This window comes from Stegostoma tigrinum, unplaced genomic scaffold (genome assembly GCF_030684315.1).
Source record: "Stegostoma tigrinum isolate sSteTig4 unplaced genomic scaffold, sSteTig4.hap1 scaffold_89, whole genome shotgun sequence".
NCBI lineage: Eukaryota > Metazoa > Chordata > Chondrichthyes > Orectolobiformes > Stegostomatidae > Stegostoma > Stegostoma tigrinum.
Genome location: NW_026728814.1, coordinates 124571 through 152328, shown reverse-complemented (window position 1 = coordinate 152328; position 27758 = coordinate 124571). Strand labels below are relative to the sequence as shown.

The window sequence follows — 27758 nt, the reverse complement described above, 5'->3', positions numbered from 1 at the left end:
AAACTGTTCCAATCCTGGCAGAGCCATTATTTGTTCAACCAGTTTCTCCATCAGCTGCCCCACCAATGGAGATTTCCTGCGTGGTGCCAAGGTACCTGCCTTGCTCTCTAGGATTATGGCTGTCAATTGCCCCAGATACCTGGTTCGTGGAGGTGAGCTCTCAACACAAATTGCTGATAGGAGCTTATATTTAGTGAGGCAGCACTAATTCCATATGAAGTATACTCCATCAGCCCAGAATTTGTCTTCTACTTCAAAAGAATGAAACAAAAGATAGCAATTTAAGTTTTTTAATTTAAAACAAATGTAAGAACATCAAAAACATTTACTGAACACTATTTTTAGAAATGAAACTTAGACAAAGAACTCAGATGATTTCCTCTTTTATCTGTGGCTGGTATTGTTGGCAAAGCCTCGATGTTGAACCATTTTAGTTTTAAAGTAGTTATGTGTAAATGTCAAATTAGTGAATCCTATATCGAGCACCAAGCGATTTACAGGAGGAGAAGGAAATAAAATACATACAACCTCTCAAAAATCAGGGCAGTGAGCTCTCTAAAGTCCTTCCTCACCAGAGCTCACTTATTCACATCGGGAAGGAGGTTCGAACATTGCCTGTGGAAGAAAGGAATGCCAGAAATGTTAAAGTGCTTGTTGTTCCTGGTGTTAATTTATACATAGTGCAACTGTGAATTTAACAGAGTCTCAAATATTGTTAAAAATTCCTGCTATTTTGCTACTTTGACTGGATTTTTGTTTTGGGTCCATTTGAAAAGTGAATATACATAACCAACGCTGTCCTGCATGTGAGATGTGGTTGCATGAAGATGAAAAGGTCAATGAGTGAGTTTCAGATTAGGCTGTTAACCAATGAGACCCACTTGAAATAATGACAGATCTGAGTAATGGAACATAAGCAGATAAACTAGGAACAACAAGTGTCTTACAGTATTCATGTCTGAGGTGATCTGGTCCCCTGTGCATCTTTTAAATACCTTTTATCCCCAGAACAGTTTGTGTGTTTGAGACTTTAATTAATGCTCAGCTTTATAATGAATTTATTTTGAATTGTTATATTGTGAGATGTGCGCGCGTGTGTAAGAGAATATATATTTGTAAAGTTTGTACTTTACAAATATATATTCTCTTACACACGCGCGCACATCTCACAATATAACAATTCAAAATAAATTCATTATAAAGCTGAGCATTAATTAAAGTCTCAAACAAGTGCGATACCACTGGCAATAATAAACAATGCTGTTATTTCTTGCATTTGCAGTCAGTTAAAAACATTTCAGTGGGTTTTTAATCCAGAATTAGTTAAAACCACTGGAAACAAAAGGTTGGCTGGAGAGTTTAAAGGCCGAGCCAAACAGTCCAGCTGAAGTACTCATCATCCCACCGAACGTTCTGGATAAATGTTTAGTTTGTTAGTTTTTTTTTCCCTGAGATGGTATGCACTTTACAGATATATCCTCTCATACACACACTCCCTCACTCTTACACTCTGACAGTTTCATTCGCAGTCTCACACTTACACACACAATTTCTCACTCAGCCTGTTATAGTCACTCACACACACTCAGTCAGTCTGACTCACACTTCATGCAGCCTCACTCACACTCAGTTTCACTCACAAATAATCGACACATTCACAGACATGGACTGACTCACTTCCGACACACTCTCACACAGTCTCATTCACACTCAGTCTCACACAGTATCACAAGCACAATCTCACACACTCTCACTCAGTGTCACGCTGATTTTGCAGTTTTACTCACACAACCTCACAGTCTCACGCACACACATCAGTCTCACACACAGCCTCACTCTGACTTTTTCACTCACACATGGTCTCAGTCTCACACATACAGTCCCATACTGACTTTGCACAGTCTCATTCTCACTTCACACAGTCTCACAAACGTAGTTTGACTCACTCCCATACAGACACTCACTCACTGTGTCACACGCACAAACTCAGGCTCAAACACACACATGCTCAATCTTGACTCTCACACACCAACTCAGTCTCACTCACACAGGCTGTCTCTTACACTGTAGTCAGTCTCATTTTGAGTGCGCAGTCTCACTCGCAGGCAGTCTCACCCTGAGGTTCACACACACAGTATTGCCTGACTTCCCACAATTTCAGTCTCACACACATTGCCTCTCACACTCACATAGTCTCACTCATACACAATCTCACTCTGAGTTCACAATCTCAGTCACACATGGTCTTGTTCAAACTCACTCAATTACACATGCTCTCTCACTCATACATTCTCACACAATCTTATTCAGAGTCCCACCCACACACAGCCCCACCCACACACAGCCCCACTCAGACTCTCTCACTCACACACACATTCTTAGTCACACACATGGTCTCACTCTCACAAATGCATGGTCTCATTCACATACAAATTCCTACTCGCCCTCTCTCAATCTAACTCTGACTCTCTCTCTCACAGTCTCACTCACACATATGGTCCCACTCACGCACATGCTTTCACTCACAGTCTCACTGACTTCATACAGTCCCACTCTCTCACACCCACTCACACAGAAACTCTCAGTATCACTTACACAGTCTCACACTGACTGTCATTCAGTCTGACTCACACACGGTCTTACTCTAACTTCACACAGTCTCACTCTTACACATCAGCTCACTCTGACTCACACTCACACGGTCTCACTAATGCATACCGTCTCACTCTGACTTCCCACAGTCTCACACACTCACTCACACACAGTTTCACTCACTCTCACTGACTTGGCACTCACTCACACACATGGTCTGACTCGTACTCTCACAATCTCACTCACATAATCTCACTCTCACACACTTGGTCGCACTACGTAGCCCGTATAATAATTTTATATCAAATTTCTGTAAAATTGAACATTAAGTAAAAACAGTTAAGGTCTCAAACAAGTGCAATATCACTGGCAGTAATAAACAACTCTATTATTTCTTGTAGTTGCCCTTTGTTGAAGGCATATCAATGGCATTCTCTCCAAATTAGTTTAAACCACTGGAGAAATAAAAATATTGAAGGCAGGAGTGGAGTGCTGAAGAGTTTAAAGGCCAAACCAAACACTTCAGTTGAAGTATTCATCATCCTGCCATTGGCTGACCAAATGGCTGGTTTGCTTTTTAACCAAACAACCATTGAGGAAACCAGGCAACTTCAAACACAATTGGTCAACAAGATTGATACGTAAAAGATTCCTTTTCTCATCCAACCAATTGAAACATGACTGTGATGTTCATAGAAGACCGGTGGCAGGGTGCAATTCTCCAGCCTTCCAGAAAAAATAGCTGATGTGCAAGATGTTTGAAAAGCACAAACAAGCACTGGACTCAAAAGTTAATGTTAAGCAATTGTCTGAAGTCAAGTCACTCTCTCCAAATTGTCCAATAATTTAAAGTAGAAAACTGCCAAAGTAATTTATTCATATATTGCAGGGTTTTTGATACTGAGCAGAGATTTTAGATCCAATAGAGTCTCATGAAACATTATGTTCCTTACAGCTAAAACTTGCATAGACATGAAGATCTTCTTTCAGTGAATCTCAGGATGAAGTCGTGATTCACTTCCTTGTTCATTGCGTAATACAGGATGGCATCGGCCGGAAGTATGAGCACTGAAAAAGCAGAGGGAAAGCACATTATTATTCACACGTGTTTTCATCATATTGATTGTGCACAGGTCCAACTGCTTCCTGGGTACGGAAATATCAATGGCTGGAACAAATGTACTGCAAGGATTCAGAACGTATTACAAAACACAAGAGAAAGTCTTGGAGTTATACCATCCTTAGGTAAACTCAATAACTGAAAACCATTATACCTGAGACCCATTCTCAGAATGAGCATTGTTGGTCAAGACTAAAATCCATTTCAAACCCTTCGCTGTCCGATGGCACATGCCTTCTTCATGACAGTTTGTGCAATTGAGTGGCTTTATTCTGCCACATTTGAGGCTGTGAAGAGTCAGCATACAGCAGCCCAGGTAAAGATGTCAGATTTTCCTTACTACAGAACAACGCAAAACCCCAATTGATTCACGAATGACCCAGCAGCTACATGTCACTTCTGCTGATACCAGCATCAAACACAAAAAGGTGCAGTGTGATCAATGCGAAAACACTGAGAAAAGCTATCCTCTCCTTCAGCATTAGATTGGAATCTTGGAACTAACACCACTGAGGGCACCTGAATCAAACACGAGTTAGTGACACAGCCTATGACCATTTTCTGAGGGCTGTGATGGATGCAGAATAAATTCCAGCTTTGTCAGTGAGGCTTGCATCCAGGGGATTGATTTTTCTTTTCTGTGAAAACTGACAGGGATAGCATGCTGCAGAGGCACTGGAACCTTTCATTTTCATAAGGCATTCTGCTTAACACAGCCTGGATGGCACGTTTTAAACCACAGCAGAATTAAACCCATGAGTCCTCGTTTCTACTTTTCACCCGGAAATTGTGGGGGGAGGGTTGCGACAGATTAGCAACTTGGCAGCAGCGACCCCACCCATATTTCTGGTCTCAGCCACAGGCCAAAAGAGGGGAAGAACTGATTAATTTCAGCAACAGAAAACAGTTATTTTGGAATAACCAGTTAAAATAAGAATGAACAAAGCAATGTGAGTAATTCAGGATTTAATGCCACAACCAACTCCTATGTGCATCCTTCACTCAATATGTGAGTAGCTTTGAAAAAGGGCTACTGGACTCGAAACACTAACCCTGATTTCTCTCTACAAGTGCTGTGACACCTGCTGTGCTTTTCCAGCAGTTTCTGATTTCCAGCATTTGCGGTTCTTTGTTCTGATTTGGCTTTGGGGAATCAGATGGAATAATTTGTTTTTATTAGGTGCAGATATTAGTTGTTTATTGGCTTTATATTCCTCAGAGTTGAATCCTGCTGAACACAGTTGGGTATGTTCAATTCTACAAATTTAGATATCTTCAGCTTTTTGGTGAAATCAGAAGAAAATATCAATTCCCTTGCAGTGGTTATGCCATTCAGAAACTGATTTAACTTAAATTGAAGATAACAGAGTGTGAAGCTGGATGAACACAGCAGGCCCAAGCAGCATCTCAGGAGCACAAAAGCTGACGTTTCGGGCCTCAACCCTTCATCAGAGAGGGGGATGCGGTGAGGGTTCTGGAATAAATAGGGAGGTGGGGGGGAGGCGGACCGAAGATGGAGAGAAAAGAAGGCGGGGGAGAGGAGAGTATAGGTGGGGAGGTAGGGAGGGGATAGGTCAGTCCAGGGAAGACGGACAGGTCAAGGAGGTGGGATAAGGTTAGTAGGTAGGAAATGGAGGTGCGGCTTGGGGTGGGAGGAAGGGATGGCTGAGACAGGCTGGGCTGGTATTGGGATGCAGTGGGGGGAGGGGAAGAGCTGGGCTGGTTTTGTGATGCAGTGGGGGTAGGGGATAAACTGGGCTGGTTTTGGAATGCGGTGGGGGAAGGGGAGATTTTGAAGCTGGTGAAGTCCATATTGATACCATTGGGCTGCAGGGTTCCCAAGCGGAATATGAGTTGCTGTTCCTGCAACCTTCAGGTGGCATCATTGTGGCACTGCAGGAGGCCTATGATGGACATGTCATTTAAAGAATGGTAGGGGGAGTGGAAATGGTTCGCGACTGGGAGGTGTAGTTGTTTATTGCGAACCGAGCGGAGGTGTTCTGCAAAGTGGTCCCCAAGCCTCCGCCTGGTTTCCCCAATGTAGAGGGAGCCACACCGGGTACAATGGATACAGTATACCACCCGAAGGTTGCAGGAACAGCAACTCATATCCCGCTTGGGAACCCTGCAGCCCAATGGTATCAATGTGGACTTTACCAGCTTCAAAATCTCCCCTTCCCCCACCGCATCCCAAAACCAGCCCAGTTCGTCCCATCCCCCCACTGCATCACACAACCAGTACAGCTCTTCCCCTCCCCCACTGCATCCCAAAACGAACCCAGCCTGTCTCTGCCTCCCTAACCTGTTCTTCCGCTCACCCATCCCTTCCTCCCACCCCAAGCCGCACCTCCATTTCCTACCTACTAACCTCATCCCACCTCCTTGACCTGTACGTCTTCCCTGGACTGACCTATCCCCTCCCTACCTATACTCTCCTCTCCACCTATCTTCTTTTCTTTCCATCTTCGGTCCGCCTCCCCCTCTCTCCCTATTTATTCCAGAACCCTCACCCCATCCCTGTCTCTGATGAAGGGTCTAGGCCCGAAACGTCAGCACTTGTGCTCCTGAGATGCTGCTTGGCCTGCCTTGTTCATCCAGCTTCACACTTTATTATCTTGGATTCTCCAGCATCTACAGTTCTCATTATCTCTAACTTAAATTGAAGCAATTTCCACTGCTCACCTTTATTTGATTCAATAATCTGTGCGAGATCAAAGTCCTGAGGACGCTCGGGTTCAAATTTGAGCATGGTCATGGCTTTGTGGAAGATTTCGGAAACCCGATCTTGATTAGTCACCTAATTAAAACAATATTCACTTTTCATTAATGCATTAGACACACACACACACACACACACACACACACACACACACACACACACACACACACACACACACAGTAAAGCCTCAAATTCCAAAGGGCTTCTCAACATAGCTGCTTTCACCCAGAAGACTAATCGGAACATTACACCAAAATCTGTACAAGTTACATGAATAAAATAATAACTGGAAGGACAGTTGTTGTTAAACATGCCGTCGATGCTCCATAACGCATAAACTGTGAACAGTAAAGGTTGGAATTTGATTGGAAACAGAGCCCAATGCTCAAGTTTACCTATACAGTCAGTTTGAAGCAAGTAACTCGTTACGAAATTCATAATTTAAATAAGCCAATTCCACCCCCTCCCACCCAAAACCCCCATCCCATTTGCCTGCTTTTAACATTTATTGTCATTACAGCAAATGGCTCAATGTTGTTTATGAAGTCTGACATTTCCTAATGCTGTGCTTATTCGTATAAAATGATTCATAAAATTGTTTTCGCAGTTTGGGACATTTAGCAATTTGCGATTCAAAGACAGTGCAAAAAAAAATATTCAATCAATTGTAAACTGTGCAGGAATAATATTTAATAGGCAGGACATTGAAAAGACACATTTTGGGCAATTGTCTGTTTTTGTTGAATTCTATGTTAAATTTGGAGATTACTTTTCTCAACTCAAGTTTGAGCAATGACCTGGAAATTGAAATAAACTAGAAAATTTGCTGTTTCTTCTGGAGAACTGCAATGTTTTCTGGTTGAGTAGACTCATACTTAATTCTGCTTTAATTGCACTATAGTTCATGGCTAAAAAAATTACTTTTGCCATGCACTCAAAAGCAAAGACCATAATAAATATATTAATGAACAACAAATCTGAAAAATATAACAGAAGTTGTGGAATTAACTTCCTGAGGAAATGGCAGATGTAGGCACAATTACAATGTTTAAATGACATTTGGATAAGTACATAAATAGGAAAAGTTTGGAGGGATATTTTGTTCCGTATGTCTCTACAATTCTGTAAGTGGCAGAGTCAAATATTACACAATTAGAGATTACATTAACTACATTATTTTTCTGAAGAAGGGTCTAGGCCCGAAACATCAGCCTTCCTGCTCCTCTGACGCTGCTTGGCCTGCTGTGTTCATCCAGCTCTACACCTTGTCATTTTACATTAACTAACATCCCCTGAAGTGATCTTTTTTGAATAACCAATACCTTTCCCACTCAGTACGCTCACACTGTAAATGATTAATCACTGATTTTAGTGATTAGTTGGTAATACACTGGATTTTCTATGTTCGATGAAGTGCCACACAAGTGTGCAAGCAAAATGGAAGCCTGTGGAATGAAATGGGCAGTGGCGGTATAGACACAAAATTGGGTAAGGATTAGAACATAGAATCATGAAGAACAGTCATTTGCTCAGGCTAACTAAAGTAAATGGTGGAAACTGTTTACTGGTCCTTCTGACACTATGTACCAAGGACAAAATCTAAGGTGGGGAGCAAAAGCAAAAAAAAAATTCTGCTTTTTCCAACCACAATATCCGAATAGGTGGTTAAAGCAGATTAAATTATATTCATAAGACGACTGAATAATTACATGGAGCAAAATTTGCAGGGCAGGGGTAAAAAGGGCAATGGTGGTGGTGGTGGTGGTGGGGGAGGTGGGTGGCGAATTTAGCTCCTTATTATTGAGATTTAGCACAGACACAATCAGCCAAAGTTTTTTTTTTGCTTTGTGATAACATTCCACGATTCTCTAGTTGGCCTCTCATGACTGTGTTTGTGGGCAACAATTTGTTGCACATTCAGCAGGAGACATTTTCGTCATTTTGGTTGAGAATTTTGTTTTCTGTGTTTCATAGATGTCCAATTTAAATAGGCTGTTTGCCATTTGCTTATCCAAATCCTACCTCAGATCTTAGGCTGGTTCTGCCCCATCTCCAACTCACTTACAAGCTAACAAATATTCTCTTTACCAGAGTAAAGAGGCGCTGTTTGTTTAACAATATTTCAGTACCAGAAGCAATTTCCCACACATTACCCTGACATCTGTGGAGCCACAGTCAAAGAGTATGACTGATCCTTTGAAGGAAAATAAATGATCAAACAAAACAATCGATGTGCCTTCTAATTTTGCCAACATTCCTTTGGCTTTCCTGAACTCGCCAGCAGGTAATTATTCTATTTTGGATTGCACTCTTCTCTAACCCATTTTTGATGTGCTTTCTTCCATGCACCAGGCTTTTAAATTTCACATGAGCCAAAGTCAGGAAAGAAATATTCAATGGCTCTGCTAATATTACTCGATTAGTTGACAGATGGACCAAAGTGCCTGTGGTCAGCTAACTGAAGATCTGGTACCTCCTTGCTGATTTATTGTACAGTTAATGGTGCGTGTTAATTTGTGATATTTCCTCTTCAATAGTTATCAGCCAGTCCCCAAAATGGGGCAACAGAGTGCTGCACCTTGCCATGTACACTTAAAGGAGAAATGCAAGGAAAATGTGTTCAGGCCTAAAACCTAAACATTGCTAGTGCATTACAAAACTGGATCAAAATGATGGTCAAAGCACTCTCATAGAGCAAAAAAGGCTTCAGCAATGTGGAAAATACACACTGAATATGACTGCATGGCAACAAATAATTGGGATAAAAATTCCTCTTGCGATACTGGCAGAGAGCAACGGCAATTATTTGGACCGAGCATGACGACAGCAACCAGTCCAGGGACTTACCAAAATCATTTTGAATTGTTGTGCTCTGTCCTCCTCTAATCTGACTCGGATGAGGCAGCTTTTCTCATTCTGGCGGTTGTCCCTCCGACGTGTTGCACACCAGCAGCTGCCCAAACACGCACGCCTACCAGACTTGGCTGTGTCATAATTTGGTTTTGCTGGTGCACCACTGTTGGATAAACCTCCAGAGGAGACAGTATCCATGGATTTTAATGACTGTGGAATAATTATTTTGTTTAAGAAGATGTTTGTCAATTGTTGCATATTAGAAACTTCCCCCTTTCCAGTTATATTTATTATTACACAAAATATGCTGTCCTGCTGCCCACAAAGGTGAAGGCATTCTGCGCAGGACAGCTCAATTGCAAGAACATGAAGTTGCACATGAATTCTTGGTCGTTGCTGTCTTGTGAAATATTTTACTTGCAGTTCTTTCCTCTACCACTATAGAACACTTCTGAGGAATTATACTCCCGCTTGTGTTTACTCGCTGTTCAGTCAACATCAACAATTCAGTACAGAGCACACCCATAAATTACTAATTAGTTTCCTTCAGCACAATAACATTGTGGTCATTTCACTTGACCATGTAAACTGGTGCTTCAATTCTAAGTTTGTCAGATAAACCCTTCGGGGTTTCAGTTTGCACTCAGTATGTGAACATGCTTACATAAATATTTATTTGCCCACTTCACCCTGCTACGCACAGAAATCTTGAATACAACTACACTGTTTGAAGTTAAAACACATTTATGAATTGCGGGTGACTGCGAATGGGCCAACCAGTGCATTGTGCAGGTCAGAATGTGTGCGGCACAGCACCACTGGCAGAAAGAAAGACAGACAGCAACAGCAAACCACATACAGCAGAGAACTAAAGAAACCAGAAGTGAAATCATCCAAGTCACTGCAGCTCTCAGTTTATGATTAATAGACAGGAAGTCACAACACTAAACAGGAGAATCCATAAAAAGGAAGAGGGTATATTGAAACAAAAAAATTACCACTCCAAAACACCCAAATGTGACCTAATAATACTTAGCCCAATTCTTAGAGAAATACATTATGAAAATATCCCTGGGACAAGTCCTAGACATATTCTATAAACAATAACCATAACACAACTTTGATAATCTCCCAAGATACAATGGTCTTCAGCAGAGAACGCACTAAGCAACAGCTCAAAGCCCAAATATTGAAGAAAAACAAAACGTGCAGTCACGAGGACTCCATGCAGAGACTTGCATTACTTTGTTGCAATTGCTGGATCAAGACCTGTCCAACATACTCTAAATACTGTTTTTGTGGACTGGGCACTTCAAGCTGCGACAGATGTACCCCATGCACTAAAATTTACTGTGTAGAAATTAAACATGCTGTGAATAATTAAAGATGAAATATTTTGGCTATTAGTATAAAATCATATAAAATATCTAAGCAAATCAAAGCCAACAGCACAACTAAAAAAAACCCAAAAAAATCAGCTCTCACTTTGTGAACGAATAATACCTTTTCTGGAATCAAATGCTTCAGTAACCAGCACAAAGGTGGAATTTTGCTGGGAGCGGCACAGCTGTCTTGCCTTCGTTCTGAAAGCAAGTGACCCAACTTTGGCAAGTGGGACCTGGGATGGAAAATTGCTGGCAGCAGCCAGTTATGAAGATGCTTGGTGGAACGGCATTCACATTAAGGATTTCAGTCTGGCTGAAACATCAAAATGGCTATTCGGCTAATAGCTCTTAAAAGAAAGGCGAAGGAGTTTGGCTAGGCAGCCATCCAGCTCCAGTGGCTGGGACGGTATCACTGAGTACCCTTGTATCCTCTCGACTGCCAAAGTGTAGTCAGGATAATAGACGGCAGGAAGGCAGAAGAAAGGAAGGAAAGAAAGAAGAAAAAGTGTCTGGACATTATTAGGCAAACCAGAGTCTCTGAGAACAACATATTTTACGTGATGAGTGCCTCACTGTCTCACCTTTTCTGACGCTTTTTGCGAAGCGCTCGGCTCTTCCATTTCCAAGTGGCCGGAATCAGATAAAATGCTGGCTGCGGTAATGCTGTCGTCTGAATCCTCATTCTGAAGGGTTGCTCGCTGCTCAGAGCTTTTAGTTTGAGTGTTGTGTACTTTAACACCACTCCTTGAAAACAGGCTGCACAAGGGAAAGGGGACACAACAAAAATATGGAAATGTCATTGCATTCCAGACAAACTGTTAAAAAAAATTAACGAGAATGAAGGTATACTGATGATGTGAGTACCAGACGTTTGATGTGAGCCACATTTGACCTGTGAGAAATTAATGGTGGCACACTCATACCGAGAGCTCGCATTACTAGTATTGAACATTGTTACATTGCCTAACAGTTAGGGAGTATATGAATAGGTTATAATGTTTGCATATTTGAATGGCACAAGAATCTGGACTTTTTGCAATGTTATTCAACCTGCTATCAACCTCAATCTTATGAAAGGCAAAATGTGGATTTGAATACCCACAGGGTGGAAAATTTCCCCCAACCTGGCCACATGCTAATGTGTACATATTTTCTTCCTGAAAGCTGCAGTTTATTAAAAATAAAACGTAAAACAAAGTAACACCATTGATAATTGATAGAAAACTGTACACAACACTTTGTAAGGTACGACAGTGAACTCTGAATGTGGCCTTCAGTATATTGGTACTGCAAACGTTAGGATTTCTATTCAGCAATTTGCATTTATATTGCATGATTAACATAGAAAATTTTCCAAAACTCCTAAAAGAAGTACAGCAGATGGCATGATAAAAAATTCCCACACTGAAAATCCCGATTGTTGGTATATTAGGCATTAAATAGTACAGGGAGCAAGAGCAGATGGCTGCTGAAATGTGAGATTGCACACTAATGCTGCAATGTTGAATGCCTGCACTTCGAGAGTCACAATTAAGCCACGGAAGCCTAAATCACATCCATGTAACCTCCACACTCATGTAAAGAGAAGATATCCCAGGAAGTGAATAAGTGTTTCCCTTCTCTTTCTTGGTTTCTATATAACAATAGTCACATGTCACACTCCAGATCACTGCAAGGCACAACACAGCAACAAGGCACGGTTTTGCTTCTCTGAAACTCTACACGGGTAGGTGGTGGAAAATCTGACTTTGCTGAGTTCTGGTCAGTCCTTACCTATTGAACAGAAATATAAGATAATATCCCCAACTCAGGAAAAATTACCAAAAACAATAACTTTGGAGTCTTTACACATGTATGCACAACAACACAAACACATACTTTCACGTCACCTGCATGGAAAGAGATTTGAGTTTTATAGACAATAGACAATAGGTGCTAGAGTAGGCCATTCGGCCCTTCGAACCAGCACCACCATTCATTATGATCATGGCTGATCATCCACAATCAGTATCCTGTTCCTGCCTTATCCCCATAACCCTTGATTCCACTATCTTTAAGAGCTCTGTCTATCTCTTTCTTGAAAGCATCCAGAGAGGTGGCCTCCACTGCCTTCTGGGGCAGAGCATTCCATATATCCACCACTCTCTGGGTGAAGAAGTTTTTCCTCAACTCTGTTCTAAATGGCCTTCCCCTTATTTTTAAACTATGTCCTCTGGTCCTGGACTCACCCATCAGCGGAAACATGCTTCCCGCCTCCACAGTGTCCAATCCCTTAATAATCTTATACGTCTCAATCAGATCCCCTCTCATCCTTCTAAACTCAAGCGTATACAAGTCCAGTCGCTCCAATCTTTCAACGTATGATAGTCCCGCCATTCCGGGAATTGACCTTGTGAACCTACGCTGCACTCCCTCAATAGCCAGAATGTCCTTCCTCAAATTGGGAGACCAAAACTGCACACAATACTCCAGGTGCGGTCTCACCAGGGCCCTGTACAGCTGCAGAAGGACCTCTTTGCTCCTATACTCAATTCCTCTTGTTATGAAGGCCAGCATGCTATTAGCTTTCTTCACTGCCTGCTGTACCTACATGCTTGCTTTCATTGTCTGATGTACAAGAACACCTAGATCTCGTTGTGCTTCCCCTTTACCTAACTTGACTCCATTGAGACAGTAATTTTGAGGTGGAGCTTCAGATGTGAGAAGCATGTCTGATAATTTTTCAACAGAAGATATTTCTGCTGCCTGCTGACCCACAAAGTGGAACACAAATCTGATTTTTCACTCAAAATTGCTAAACATTGCTAGTTTTCATTATGCAGGCCCACAAATATGCAAATTTAATTCACTGTAACACCTTTTTTGCTTACTTTTCTCTCATAAACAAATTTATTCTGGTGAAATTTAGCCATGGTGCAGAAACTTCTCAGTGGATAAATGAGAATTGCTAGGCAATACCAAGCTCATCACAGGTCCACATTCTACACTCATGGTCATAGCAAAGAATCTCTATCAATCAGTCTACACGAGACACATGCACGAGGTGAGAATAACAGCACCACTCCTTGCATCGTCTCAAATTACTCAACCAGTTACTAAAAAATCTCACTCCAATGAAGCAATAATGACCACACATCAAATGTCTCTATTTGTCAAGGAACAGATGTACTTATCTTTCTGTCCATTCATCCAGGTAATAAAGGAAATAATGAGATATTTGCGGTGCTTAACATGGGATACTTACCAGCTGAGGCGTTTAAACACACTCTTTTTGGGCTTTGGCGGTTTCTCGAGTTCAGAGGAGCTGCAGGGTGGCAGATAAACATTTTCAGACAAGATTCATTTAAAAAGAATCAGATGCCTTTGTTCAATATTTTTATTATTAATGGCAAAATCAATCATTTACATAGAATTGAAATTGCATGAATGATAATTTTGTTTGCAAAAGGCACGTGTTTTCAGGCAGGAGAACACTGAACATTACTTTGACTAATAGCGACAAAAGTTCTCACTGTAGGCACATCGATCTTTTCTGCTTTATGAACAGCAGATCAAGACAACAAGAGTTCTGAAGAAATGTCACCAGACCCGAAAGAAAACTCTGCTTTCTTTTCACAGATGCTGCCAGACCTGCTGAATTTTTTTCAGCAATTTCTCTTTGTGTTTTTGATTCCCAGCATCTGCGGTTCCTTTGCGTAATTTTTTACCAAGACGATAACCCCCTCAGTCTTTTTGCAGAACACGTGGAATTGAACAAAATGCTCGAACTTCTACAGCAGGTACAGAAAAAAAACAAGGACTGGGCTTGAAAAAAGTTAACTGGAAAACATGAGAATCAAACTTCCAGTGCCGAAGGTGATACAATAGGTTGTAAAGTTATACAGGAGTTTCTCTGGGCCTCATCCACACTGTCATGTGAATGTACAGACAATGTCAAGCAATGAAAGGTGGTCATGAATCAGTCACTTCAGGTGACTAAAACAACACATGCCACATCTCGGAGAAAGTAAAACGAAGGAGTATATCTCTTGACCAGACTTTCTGTTGCTGATATTTTCAGACAATCTGTCCGAAAAGCAACCAAACTATCCCAGAGGTCCAAAAGAACTTTAAATATAACTTATGATCCATGTAAAGTGAATTTCGGTAACATTTTGTAATTACTGTTACAATAAATGCCATGTTTGAAGTTGGCCCAATACTGACGGTGGCACTGATTGAATTGACGATAATGCCAGGTGCTTGCTGCACATGGTCATCCATAACCTGAGGATGGGCTTAATAGTGAGCTTTGTTTTTCAAAGCAGGAATGTAAATTGATACATCAGGTACATTTTAAATAATTACTTCTGCCCACCAATTTATGAAGAAGCAAACTGTTTTCAAACAATGTAATTATTACAAAGCCTGCTCTGTCAAAACAAAAAATTAGTTTCAGTGATCTATAATCTGGTTCCTTCATCAACTCTGGTCCAGCAATGGCAAAGTGGTTTTTTTTAGTTGGAAATTATTTTTGGTTGCATTATTAAAAATATACTGTGACCATTTCGAGATGAGGGAATGATGTTTTTAGGCAACCATTGAAAGATACTTTAAAATGCTGACCAATTGTGTAGGGTTATTGTTAATTTTATGTTAGTAATAGGATTATGTATTTGAAAAGAAATTGGAAGGAAATGAAACATTTCTCAAAACTGGTACAATTTACATCTGGATTTGTAGATGCACCCACAATAGGAGCTCTTGGACATGTTGCTAAAATTGGTCACTCATCAAGTTTTTTGCATTTTCCTGCAATCGTTGGCTTAGTGGCAGTATACTCTGCACTATTATAGACCAATAAAACACATTTTGATGCAACACAACAGAATTGATTCATTGAGCAACTGGCTTTATCTTCATAGGTCAGAATTCATTGTCAAAACTTTGAAAGCAAGGAAAAGAAAGACAATAAATAAACTGGCAGCTCACGAGCATTAAACAGCAATTATAACGAGAGAAGATTTCACACACAACCCTTAACTGTTTTACCTGCACACTCCTACAATACCAGTTACGTACTCGCTATCCTCACTTAAGTATTGTTGCATAAAGAACAAGTCTAGAAAATTCTCGTTTGGACGAAGGGTGTAAGATGAGCAAGCAAACTGCAGGGATTTGATACCCAAAATTATTTCATATTCCTGAAAGAACACAAATAAATAATGAGCTGTTAAAGCAAGTTTAAACTGCTATAATTGTTCCTGCTAAATCCGAGTCCATGGTATTTTGAACAGCATCGATAACTTTATTCAAAGTGCACAGGACATCATGTCACAAAAGTATTTCTGCTTTGGAAGTAAATGACACAAATGTGCCTTTTCAAGGATAAATTTCTGTACAGATTATCCAGGATGGTTTCAGGACACTAATTCCCAAAACAGTGCTTCAAAGATGGATTATTTTTAAAATATGCTTCACTTAAGAACCATAAGCTGATTTAGGGTGAAGACAAGAAATGTTATGAAAGATCATTCATCCAAGCAAAAGGAAGTCTGCCAAGTACAAAATAAGTGACTGATCTATAGTAACTGATACCAAGACAGACGGTGAAAATGTTCAGTTAATTTTTCAAGGTTGCACCACCATGAAATTGAATGGACCATGAGCAGCTCGAGGTGACTGGACTATTTTCTTTCAACCACAGTGGCTTCTTGGTTAGATCTTGTCACAATTTGAGATGTAAAAAGGGGCAGACCTTTCTAAGTCAAACTCTGACAACATGTTACTGTCAAGTTGTAAAGTGCCAGCCAGTTTTCAACAGGTCAGTGAAAAGAAACACTTCACTACATCCACATCAGCCACGACAAATGGCGGACCATTTGACAGATTACATTCCGAGCTGGTGAATTGGAGTCACACAGTGTTGGATGCCTATTTTGCCACCCAGCTGATTTTACATCACATGGCCCAGTTTGGCAAATTCAGCATCAGCTGCTTCTGATCGGAACCTATTCTATTCATAGGGACCTCAAGTTACAGCTCTGTAAGCAAGAATTCATTGTTTGCCATAAGGTCAAATTCCTCTCAAATTCATATTCTCAGGTTGCCTGCTGAATGTTGCAGTACAAGATGAAAATACAATCTGAGTGGGTTATCTCTGGGTGCTCTGGTTTCCTCCCAAGGTCCAAAGATGTGCATGTTAGGTGGATTGCCCATGCTAAATTGCCCGTAGTGCCCAGGGATATTTAGCTTCAGTGAGTTAGACATGGGGAATGGGTCTGGGTGGGACCCTCTTCAGAGTGGCCCTGTGAACTTGTTGGGCTGCATGGCCTGTTTCCACACTATAGGGATTTGATGATACCCTCAACAGTAGCCATGACAACAGGGATGTTTGAGAATTTGGTATTACCAAATTCAGAAATATGGAGTAAAACATACTGCCCAGTCAGTGAGCATCCAAACAGGTGCACTCCCTCAATTTCTGACATCCCATGACGAAATGATGCCTCTCATATAAAGGAAAATACTAACATGGAGAGATTGTTTATCCAGTGTCTTCAATAATGAAATAGCTTCCATGACACTGAGATTTTTTGAACAACATCTTCATTCACATAACGCCTAGCATATCCTGTACATGGCTGTGACTGTTCAAAGGTAAATTGCAGCACATTAGCAGCGCAAAAGCAGGCTATTTGACTGAACTGCTCCATGCTGATCTATACACCTCTCCCACCTTGCTTCAAACTCTAAATATGCCGTTGTGTCCTTTCTGACATCTAACTTTCTCTCAAATACATCTGTGGTCATCCTCTCAACGAGTCCTGGTAGCAGCAGCTTCTGCAATCTGGCTGCTCTGAGCAACAAAGCATCTCCTTAATTCTTTATTGGATTTATTAGTGACCATATACATTTAGGATGCAGTTGGGGACTCCCCCTACACCCCCATCAAGCAAATAAAGCAGCACAAGATTGAAAAGCATGCTTTTCCCCTTTCATACAATTCCAAACATTTTGTACAGTGCAAGTTTCAGTACTAACTTTTTGTCTCTTGTCAAAGTTGATCAAGCCATTCTGTAAGAGATAGACAAGGACAAAGAAAATTAATTCAAATGTACAAAGGTCAAACAGTACTACAAGATCATGAAATTTAAAAGATCAGAAGTGAAATACAAGCTCTGTAAACTTGGTTCCGTTTTAGTATATCGTCAAAGGCCAATCACAAATGATCTGTCATACCACCAGGTCATATCTTGGACACTACATAGAGCCCTTTGCTCCAGTCAAGTAGATCAGTACCAAGCTGAAAACATTCTCAGCTGTTCAACTGCTCAATAGGCAGTGACATCCAGGTAACCAATTTACCTGTACAGAATAAAAATGATGTGCAATTTATCCAACCTTTTGAAAAACTAAACCCATATTCAATTAACTGCAAAGTGATTTGCATGTTCCTTTGTTTACAAATTGTTTGATTCACAGCACAAAGCATCAAATTATTCTGATTGGGATTATTGATCAAACTCATTCATTTTTTTTAATTGCTTTGATTCTCATCTATAAGCAGCTTGCAATGAAACCATAATAATAGCGCTCATCAGCAAATAAGGAATCCAAATCTTGTAAGAGAGACTTACTGAATGGTAATTCGGGAAAGCCGAATCCAGCGCTGAAAATTCTGTTAAGAAAGTTCCCAGGTACGGCACAATTCCCTGAACTATATCCTAGAAAAAGAGAGGTGAAGTTGTTTAATCCATTGTGAACTCATTGTCCTATTTCTCAAAATTACTACTCCATGTCTTATTTATTCCCTTGATCATACAACTAAATCTATTTAGAATCAAAATTTAGGACTCAAAATTTTAGACAGTTATACAGTGGAATGCAAAGTTAGATCTATAAAGGCCAGGCAAGTTCAACGTTTGATCCCTCATCTGTGAACTGGAAACCAAACTCAATATTTGTGTAACCTCATCATTTGGAGATTGGAAATTTTCTACGCAATGTGCAATTTCGCTTGAAGATAAAAACAATTTACCTCACCAGATCTCCAAAACTTTGTCTCAAAAAGTTTAAACGTCATTTTTTTCTAAACTCAAGAATATAATTCTTCTCAATGTCTTTTCATTAGACACCTCTCTTACCCGAAGAAATAATTTAATGGTCTCAGTTGGTGGGTTGGTTCAGAACCTAAGAGCCTAGGAGATACATCGAATTGGCAAATTGGAGCTAAAATTGGGTTTGTGGCAGGAAGTAAATGTGATTTTTGAAGGGCTTTTCGGCAACTTGTTGCTTTCATCCAGCAGCATACCACAGGACACAGTAATAGTTCTTACTGTGCGTACATTAATGTTGAAGGCACGAAAGCTCCAAGCATGAACAGCCGATTCACAGATGACACAAGAATTGGACGGTTGTAAACAGCAAAAAGCCTTAGTCTCTCGGGTTACACATATGGGGTGGTTAGAAGGCCTGAACAGAGGCAAATAGAATTCAGTCCAGAAAAGTGTGAGATGAAGCATTTTGGGGGTCTAATAAGTCAGGAGAATATATGTTCAATGAGATAATAAGGTGTGGAGCTGGATGAACACAGCAGGCCAGGCAGCTTCAGAAGAGCAGGAAAGTTGATGTTTTGGGTCTGGATGACAGAGGATCAGAAGGACCTTGGTGGGTGCATAAACATATTCTTGAAGGCAGGAGGACCTGTGGATAAGTTGGTAAAATATTGGATACTTGCCTGAATATAACAGCAAAGGGGTAATGATGGAACTGTAAATAACATTAGTTGAGCCACAGCTGGAACAATGTGTGCCTCGAAACTAAGGCATTTTGCTACTTCCTACCGCTCCAATTCTTGTGTCATCTGTGAACCTGCTGTTCATACTTGGAGCTTTTGTGTCTTGAACATTAATGTACTCACAGCAAGAACTATTGCGGTGCCCTGCACCACTGCCAAAGCACATTTGTGTAAGATGCTGAAAGATTAGCAAACCATGCACTGTAATTCACTGCATAATCTGGGAGAAAGCTTTATGGAAGTTATACAACTGTCCAATCATGAACTCACATTTTCCCCTGTATACTTACAGAATTTTGCACCACAAAAACAATCATCATGCAGAGCACACATTTTTGATTATAAAAGCAAACCTACTTTTAGATTCAATCTAGATCAGAAAAATATGTTGAAATTCTGTACAGTGCACCAATCACAACACACAATAACAAAGTGTGACAGCAAGGCAGTAGAAATTCTGGGGCAAACATCTGGAAAGCAATGTAAAAAGATAGTTCTCTGCAACTGGAACATTGAGCAGTTTGAAAAATGGAGTGTCTGTCAAACTGACAACATGCTAGCATGATTACTGCATTTCTCCCCCTTCAAATACCAGCTTAAAAGTGTTTCAATTCCATCTAAGAATGATTTAGAGAATAAGAAAACGTTGACTACTTTCTGAGCTGGACAACTAGTTTGGTAAAGTGGCACCAAAATATTTATATCTGACCAATTATTTTGTTATTTTGTCAAATTCAGGAGCAAAATGAGTGGACAAAGAGCATGATAAAAGGAGTGAGGAGGAATGGCTAGAAACTTGTCAGTTTTCGTCCAAGCTAGTTGAAACTAGATAGTTGATGTCTGAAATACTGAACAAAGAGATATGAATATCTCTCCATTCCTACGCAGCAAATAGATCTTACTGCAGAGAACAATAAAAGGAAGACATGGTAATTGAGTAAAAACACTTATGAGAACCAGTTAAATCTCTTAATGTTTTGCCTTGGCTTTTATTAATTACAAGGCCCTTGAAGTGTACAAAGCAAAAGAAAAAGAAATTGGCACATATCGCACTTTAGACATTGCTTCAGTTCAAATTTCCAAGATAATGAACACTGAGAAAGATAATCTATGAAGGCTGCATCACTGCATCATAGGCATTGCTTCAGTTCAAATTTCCAAGATAATGAACACTGAGAAAGATAATCTATGAAGGCTGCATCACTGCAGTATAACCAAATTAGATGTCGATAAAAAAATGTTAACTGCAATATCATCAGCAATTATAAGAATCATGACAAAACAATCTTGGAAGACTTGAGCCAAGCCAGACCACCTGGACTGCAATACATATATTCCTGTTGCAGTATTGATTGACAGAATCTGTATGCATTCAGCCACCAACTGAGTTCATTGCAGATATTTTACGAGAAACTATTGATCATGCCCTGAATATAGTCACACTGGGCCAAGTGCAACACCTTACCTCCATTAGCAGCTCTCTACTTGCTATAAAGTTATCTTCTTCATTGTTTGAAAGGTCTTCAAATGTTATCTTACTGCTCCTAGTCAAGAGAATGAGACAAATTACTCTTGACAGAATAGAGTCAAGATAACAAACAGCTGATACGGAATCTGACAAATAAGCAAGTAATACAGACAGTGAATGGCAGTGAAGCATTTTTACAATAAGTACAGTTATTTTAACCAAATTGTTCAGAAATGTTTTGGCAATCTCTGGGGCAGGTAGAACTTGAACCCTGATTGTTGAAACCCAGGGATGGGGATACTGCCATTGTGCCGCAAAAGCTCTTGAGAGCAGTAGCTTTGGTGAATCTCATTGCAGCAAGAGAGATTTCATTCCCAAGCTGCCTACAAAAACACAACCATGATCAAATGGTCTGAGGCACACGAACATAAACTACAGGTGTGCACTTCAAAGTGTTATAGAGTGCTTTCTTGGGAGATTAAAATAATTGTTGTCTTTGTATTTTAGTATCCCACTCTGGCTTATATCACCCCATCACAGCATATCCACAGGAAACTGTGTTACGTTCCATCCAACAGCAGATCAGTTTTGGAACACGATAGTTAAATATTTCAAGTTGCCAAACAGTTTTCTTTTTCCACTTAAACAAATTAACTCTTCGCTCCTTCGTGAAAGAATGAAAGATTCTGCCAATTAGCCAATTGTTAGGATTGCACTGTAGTGCCTCTGGTAATCCTGTTAATGCACCGAGCGTGTGAGGATCACTTGTGCAAGTAAACCTGGAGGTCAAACCTGCAATTTCCTCCCTCATATTTATTAAATAAAAATTACATGGCTCTTTCTGAACAATGACTTACTTTGATACGGCTGCCCAAGTCTTCTTCAAATTGAACACACTATTCGACTGCAATGCCGTGGTAATTGCATGCACTGACGAGAAATTCTGCAAAGTCCTACATTCCTGTCAGAGAAAAAAAGCCGTGAGTTCTGTGGAAAAAGCAGTGACTCCCCATTACCCAACACCTCAGACTTTTTAAAAAGGTTCTATCAGAAAATGTTCGCTGATAAAATAACAGCATGAACAAACAAACTTTTTGAGGGAAAGAATTCCATGATACTTGGCAACTCAAACCTTGATATTCATTTTGTATCCCTCTGAGACAACCTTTTCAGTTCACTTGCTGCCAGCCTGTGACTGATTAGATATGATTACTGACACCAAAGGAGAGCTTAAAATGAGTAGGATTGAGACATGGACATCTGAGTGGTAGAAGTGGCGAAGGTAGGGGGTGGAGGTGGGGTAATCATCTTTGTTATATCCATCACATTTAGCTCATAAATGAATGACAGGTTGTATTATCTGACAGAATAGGAGGGCAGGACCAGTCACGTGAGATACTCATTCGAGGGAAAACAGACAAATCAGGAAATTGGGTCTACTTTTATGAATCACTACGTTATTGATACTGAGTTAACTAATCTTACATAGATTAGCAGCTGAATGTCCTTCATCTGTTTGCCACCACCCCCTGCCCAACCTGTTGGAGGTAGGGAGAAAACTGGATCATATCAAACCTCCCAAATGTGTACTTTGGGGTGTGGTGGAGACGAGGAGGAAACCTGCGAGTGTTTGTTATCAGGTCTCAAAGCCACTTCTGCTTGGGGAGGAAGGCCAGAGAGGGGCAGGGTGATCACACCATTTGGGATTTCTTTGGAGGTGCGTCAATTGGCATAATCATAAGTGCCTTATCTGATTAAGGCCAGCAGGTAGATTCTCAAGCCCAGAGTCTTCTGGCTTCAGGGAAATAAAGCTGCTGCAGTAAAATGGAAGTAATGGAGGGCACTTGGAAGCCACTCCTTGTCAACTATTGTAAAAACTCAAAATCAGAACTAGAAAAGTCAGCCAAGTGATCAAAGTAAGGTGGCGATTCCTCTTCAGAATAGCCTTTGATAGCACCAGTGTATATGTCAGGAACTCTTTCATCCATGTCTACTACTGGGTTTCAGCCTACATTCGGTTGAACTGCTCCATATTGTAAAACTGGAGACAGACTTTCAAATCCCCATCAAGGTCCCATTAATGCCTCAAGACTCTTAACGAGTCAAAACTGATGCAGGCAGTGTTGCCAAGACCCAAACCAGACTTCTCTAAATTAGCTGGCAACAGAATTATTGTGAACTTTCATTCCAAACCTTACGAATGAATGAATATTTTGTTGTCACGTGTATACGGGAAAATACATTGAAAGTACAGTTTTGTTGCAAAATCCAGTGCAATTTTGGATTATAAAATCAGTAAGAATCAATTACTTCCTTTACTTAAATAGTTAATTACTCAGTTCCTATCCTGATCCTTTCCAAATGTACGAGTGGGAATGCCACATGTTGGCGACAAGTACAAACCTGGTATCAGATCTGACAGCCCTTCCTCACTCTTTTCCCGATTGCTGAATAACATGCTGAGACAAATTCCTTTGGCAAACACATAGGAAACAGACAACCAGGCAAGTTACTGGAGGGCCATCATGTGGGCACACAGAATGCAGAACATTGGGAACAAAATGTACACTGTTTAGTAAACTGATTACAGCTTGGAAGGGAGGCAAATAACACTATGTAATGCCCAATAACTAACTTCATTTTTGAAGGGCCAGTAAAAACCTGAAATCAGTTTGCCTTTTTTATCCACATAAATATTTTTGATTAGAAAAAAAACATTAATATTTCAATGCAACTGTAAACTGAGGCAAGAACTATTAGCAGCCAGCACTACAGAAATTATGAATGCTCGGATTTTCCATGAAGCATTCAACTCTTATTCAGAAAAGTATTCTGCTCGCCAATTCAAGAGGCTTTCAAACCTTGGACATATCAACACATAGTATTAATGGCTTGCTCTCTTCCACCATGGTTGTATCATGCACTGTGGACTTTAACATGTCACAAAGGCTAAAAACCAATAAAGAATAATTGAGGTATACAAGATAATGAGAGGCATAGATAGAGTTGATAGCCAGAGACTATTTCCCAGGGCAGAAATGGCTAGCACGAGGGGTCATAGTTTTAAGCTGGTTGGTGGAAAGTATCGAGGGGATGTCAGAGGCAGGTTCTTTACGCAGAGAGTTGTGAGAGCATGGAATGCGTTGCCAGCAGCAGTTGTGGAAGCAAGGTCATTGGGGTCATTTAAGAGACTGCTGGACATGTATATGGTCACAGAAATTTGAGGGTGCATACATGAGGATCAATGGTCGGCACAACATTGTGGGCTGAAGGGCCTGTTCTGTGCTGTACTGTTCTATGTTCTATGTTCTATGTTCTAATAGTGTACCTGGGCAACATCAATCCATTTCTCAATGATTTTAGCCCTCTGCCGTGGTTTCAGCTGTTGAGGTCTTAATATGGTGCTGGTGACACATTTTGTAACATTATTGAACTGTGTAATGGTGGCCTGGACGGTTGATACCAGATGCTGTTTTTCTTCCTTCCCTCGTTGAGACCAGATGGACCCTAAACATTGGCTGGGCACAAGTTTCCGAAAAAGATCCTGATCAAAAATAAAAAGGAAACAAAGGTTAAAGGTGTCAGTCGTGCCATGTTTTTAGCAATGAACGACAAACAAGATTTGTCCGTCCATGGGTACATTCGTCCTGCTAGTTTGCAATTGTACATTAAAACTGCATGCTATATTGTCAACGACTGGCTACATAATACTCACATTGATGCACAAGGGCACATAGGCTATTCAGACAGATCAAAACCCTCGAATTTTCAGTCATCTGCTTCCTATTTGTAGGTTAGATTTAAAATCACTGGTTATCTCCACCCAACTCCGACTGTTGGCTCCACGCACACCATCAATGCACGGCTCTGCTGGCAATAGTCACTGCTACAGATGCTCAGCCCTGGTGGCCCACAGGCTAGACAGGCTGGGCATCAGTATAGTGGCCCTGCATCATGTCTACTTCTCGCACCAAGGCAGGTTGACAGACACAATGGCAGCCCAGCCCTCTGTTGGTTCAACAGATCTCAATGTCAACACTTCCCCACTGTTGGTTTCATGCTGAACACGAATATTGCCAAACGTCCAAGCTTGGCAACTGGCCATTCAGATTGCATAATGTGCTTCTGTCTCCCTCTTCAAGATGAGCAACTCTCATCAACAATTATGCCCCAACAGTGAAAGTTAACACAACCGGCAAATAGTTCCTTCAGATCCCCGTAAACTCATTCAGAATGGAGAAATTTGTCAGTCTCGTCTCTTTCAAAGCCAGAGTTGGCTGTGACAGGTTGGAATAGAATGGAATGCTCAGAAACCATCGAGTGGGAAACTGTTGCATGTTCATGCAAGCATGGTGGGCTCTCACTTTTAACAGTCTGATCACGTCACAATGATGTCATCGATCATTTCCGGCAAGGAATAGCTTAGGCTAACCCTGCTGCCTCGACAGTAAACTACATAATAAAACTCCTGCTGTTTAATGCTTCAGCCCCCTGGACCTGTGCGGTAAAGGGAAAAAAAAGAACTGGCAATGAGGATCAAAAAAACCGCTTTGAGATTCATCAGGTCAAACCACTGATTTGAAAAAAGACTCACAGCCCTCACTGCAGATCTCTATGATTCAACAAAAGAAAAGCAGCTACATTCCTCGACAGACACCCAACGAGGTTGCTTCCCACCAAAAATGGCTGCTGTCATCATTATGTCACATGATTAGACTCTAAGTGCCAGTCGGTATATACACACACATACGCAACAGAAACTGCAGTGAAAACAGACAGTTACCTTTGGAACTCTGTGCAGAAAAGCAGCTGCCCCTTAACAAACTGAGATAACAAAGTGTGGAGTTGGAGGAACACAGCAGGCCAAGCAGCATCTTAGGAGCAACTGTGCTCACCCAGCTCTGCACTTTGTTATCTCGGGTTCTTCAGCATCTGCAGTTCCCATTACCTCTTATCCCATAACCAAAACCGACTTTTGACAAAGTGGTCACTTCCAGATGAGATCGCTGCACCCCTGTTCTGAACACTAACATATGCTTGGGATTTTTGAGACCTAGAGGACTACTTACATTCTAGAGTCACACCCAATGCTGACATACAGACCACTGAACTTCCACTTCAAGCCTAAGCCTCTGATCAGACTTTGACATAACTCAAATTTTGATTCAGCAACTACGAGTCTCATTTTTTAGAGGTAGACATCAAGCCACCTTGCAGACGAGACTGGAATACCCCGTGGCTGCTTCCACTCCAGAAGATTCTGGGAAAACAACAAAATTGCCATACTGGATACTTCAAACAAAATCAGTGGACTCTTGAAGAAACAGTGACTGTTATGATGAAACAATTAAACTTTTACCCTGAAATACTATTCATTTTGTAAAGGTTCAACACTAAGTTACAAAGGATTTTCAGTGCTCTCTCAGGTCACTTATTTCACATGACGTTCATTCAAAACAAATGACAAGTGCTGAAGTTTTAGTTGGCAGGTATTTCAAGCGAGATACTGAAGTTACACGTCAAACAACACATTTTAACATCTTGGAAGACTGCATTTTGAAGGGAATTCAGTTATAACGACTGGTGGAGCAGTAATAGCATTAAACAATACAGAGAGATTCAGATGCCTACTGCTGACTGAAATATCTTATTCAGAATGACTGGGCCCCAGATTCCTGTTTACTCACAGCATCCATAAAAGTCAGCTGCTCTGCAATGAAGCGTGATGGGTAGGACAGGAGCTTTTCGTCAACTTGTTCAATGGTTTGGTCGTGTTCTTCTCCAATATAGAATCTAACTCTTCTACGGTAGCCTTCTGTGCAAGTGAAGATAGACATTTATTTTGTGCCCAAAGTTCACATTGCTCTAAAATATCTCACAAACATGCATTGGTTTACAATAGTTATCTAATATTCATACTTCTAAATCTAGATTTGGTGAAATTAATATGATATTGCACTGAAATCCTCTTGTTGGGAGCATCTCAATTGCAAAAGAAATTGTATTTAATGACAGATTCCCATCCCAATTTCCAGCTTTAGGAGATCTTCCGAATCACAATCTATTGTTTCACAATAACTTGCAAACTTATTACATCAGATTATAAAATAAAATGTCATTGACGGCAACAGTTCAAAAGGAAATTGTCCAGAAAGTCGCATTACATGCTGCTGGGTCTTATCGGACCATATTAGAGTATCAATTCTATGCAGAATTTGGTCTTGTACATCATGTAGTACAGGGGTAATCACTCAGCAATAATTTTAATTAACTTCGTTTACCCAAAAATTTGGGAGTAATTTTGAAGCTTGTCAAAGGAAACCAAAATGAACTAAATCCTGAGACAGAAGGCCAAGCCGCACACAAACTTGTAGGGAGGCACCCTGAATTAAAGCCACATTTTTGCAACATAATTATAAATCTTACTGAACATCTCTTTCTCCGCTGTTTCCTCCGCCAAAAACCGACTCAGGAGTTTCTGGGCCCGATGTTCAGCATCTGACCCCGGCACTGTCTGGTTCAAGTAGGAAAGCACCTTCCGGAGACAAGAGTAAGTTGGAACTTGACGAAAGTCTTCGGCAGACTCCTCCAGCAAGATTTCGAGAATTTCAGGTATAGCACTGGAAATAAAGTCAGAGTTTATATCTGTTCATCAGGGAAGCAAAACATGTGGGAAAAAAGCTTCTAATTCTACAAATGTAAATGCAATAGATTAAAGTTGGAATATGGGGTCATCGTGCTCGCACAGGAGATGAGCTGCCATCTTGAACTGCTGCAGTGCACATGGCAATGGTGATCCTGCTGTGCCATCAGAGGGGGGTTGTGTGGCACTTTGACCCAAT

General features: G+C 40.7%; 1 protein-coding gene and 1 long non-coding RNA gene across 2 annotated transcripts; both read right to left on the bottom strand.

The window, feature by feature from the left end:
* Positions 1-334: 334 nt before the first annotated feature.
* LOC132209359 (uncharacterized) lies at positions 335-6507 on the bottom strand. Its single transcript, XR_009445453.1, has 3 exons — positions 6395-6507; positions 3546-3660; positions 335-615 (listed from the first exon to the last, which is right to left on the bottom strand). It is a non-coding gene; the product is annotated as an uncharacterized LOC132209359 (long non-coding RNA).
* Positions 6508-7545: 1038 nt separating this feature from the next.
* Positions 7546-27442, bottom strand: LOC132209353 (ral guanine nucleotide dissociation stimulator-like 1). Its single transcript, XM_059644478.1, has 12 exons — positions 27343-27442; positions 26604-26731; positions 24245-24460; positions 21822-21877; positions 20914-20986; positions 18289-18375; positions 17693-17725; positions 15701-15852; positions 13914-13973; positions 11251-11425; positions 9407-9494; positions 7546-7553 (listed from the first exon to the last, which is right to left on the bottom strand). Exons 1-12 carry the CDS (start codon positions 27347-27349, stop codon positions 7546-7548), a joined length of 1083 nt encoding a protein of 360 aa, XP_059500461.1. The 5' UTR covers positions 27350-27442.
* Between the last annotated feature and the right edge of the window lie 316 nt (positions 27443-27758).

Bases quoted from the DNA above. Each gene is read 5' to 3' on its own strand.
- LOC132209353 (XM_059644478.1), bottom strand. The intron at 18,376-20,913 runs GTAAGGTGTTGC...CTCTTTTTCTAG, and splicing joins GTAGAGAGCTGCTAATGGAG to GATATAGTTCAGGGAATTGT. The intron at 17,726-18,288 runs GTAAGTCTCTCT...TATCTCTTACAG, and splicing joins CTTTCCCGAATTACCATTCA to AATGGCTTGATCAACTTTGA.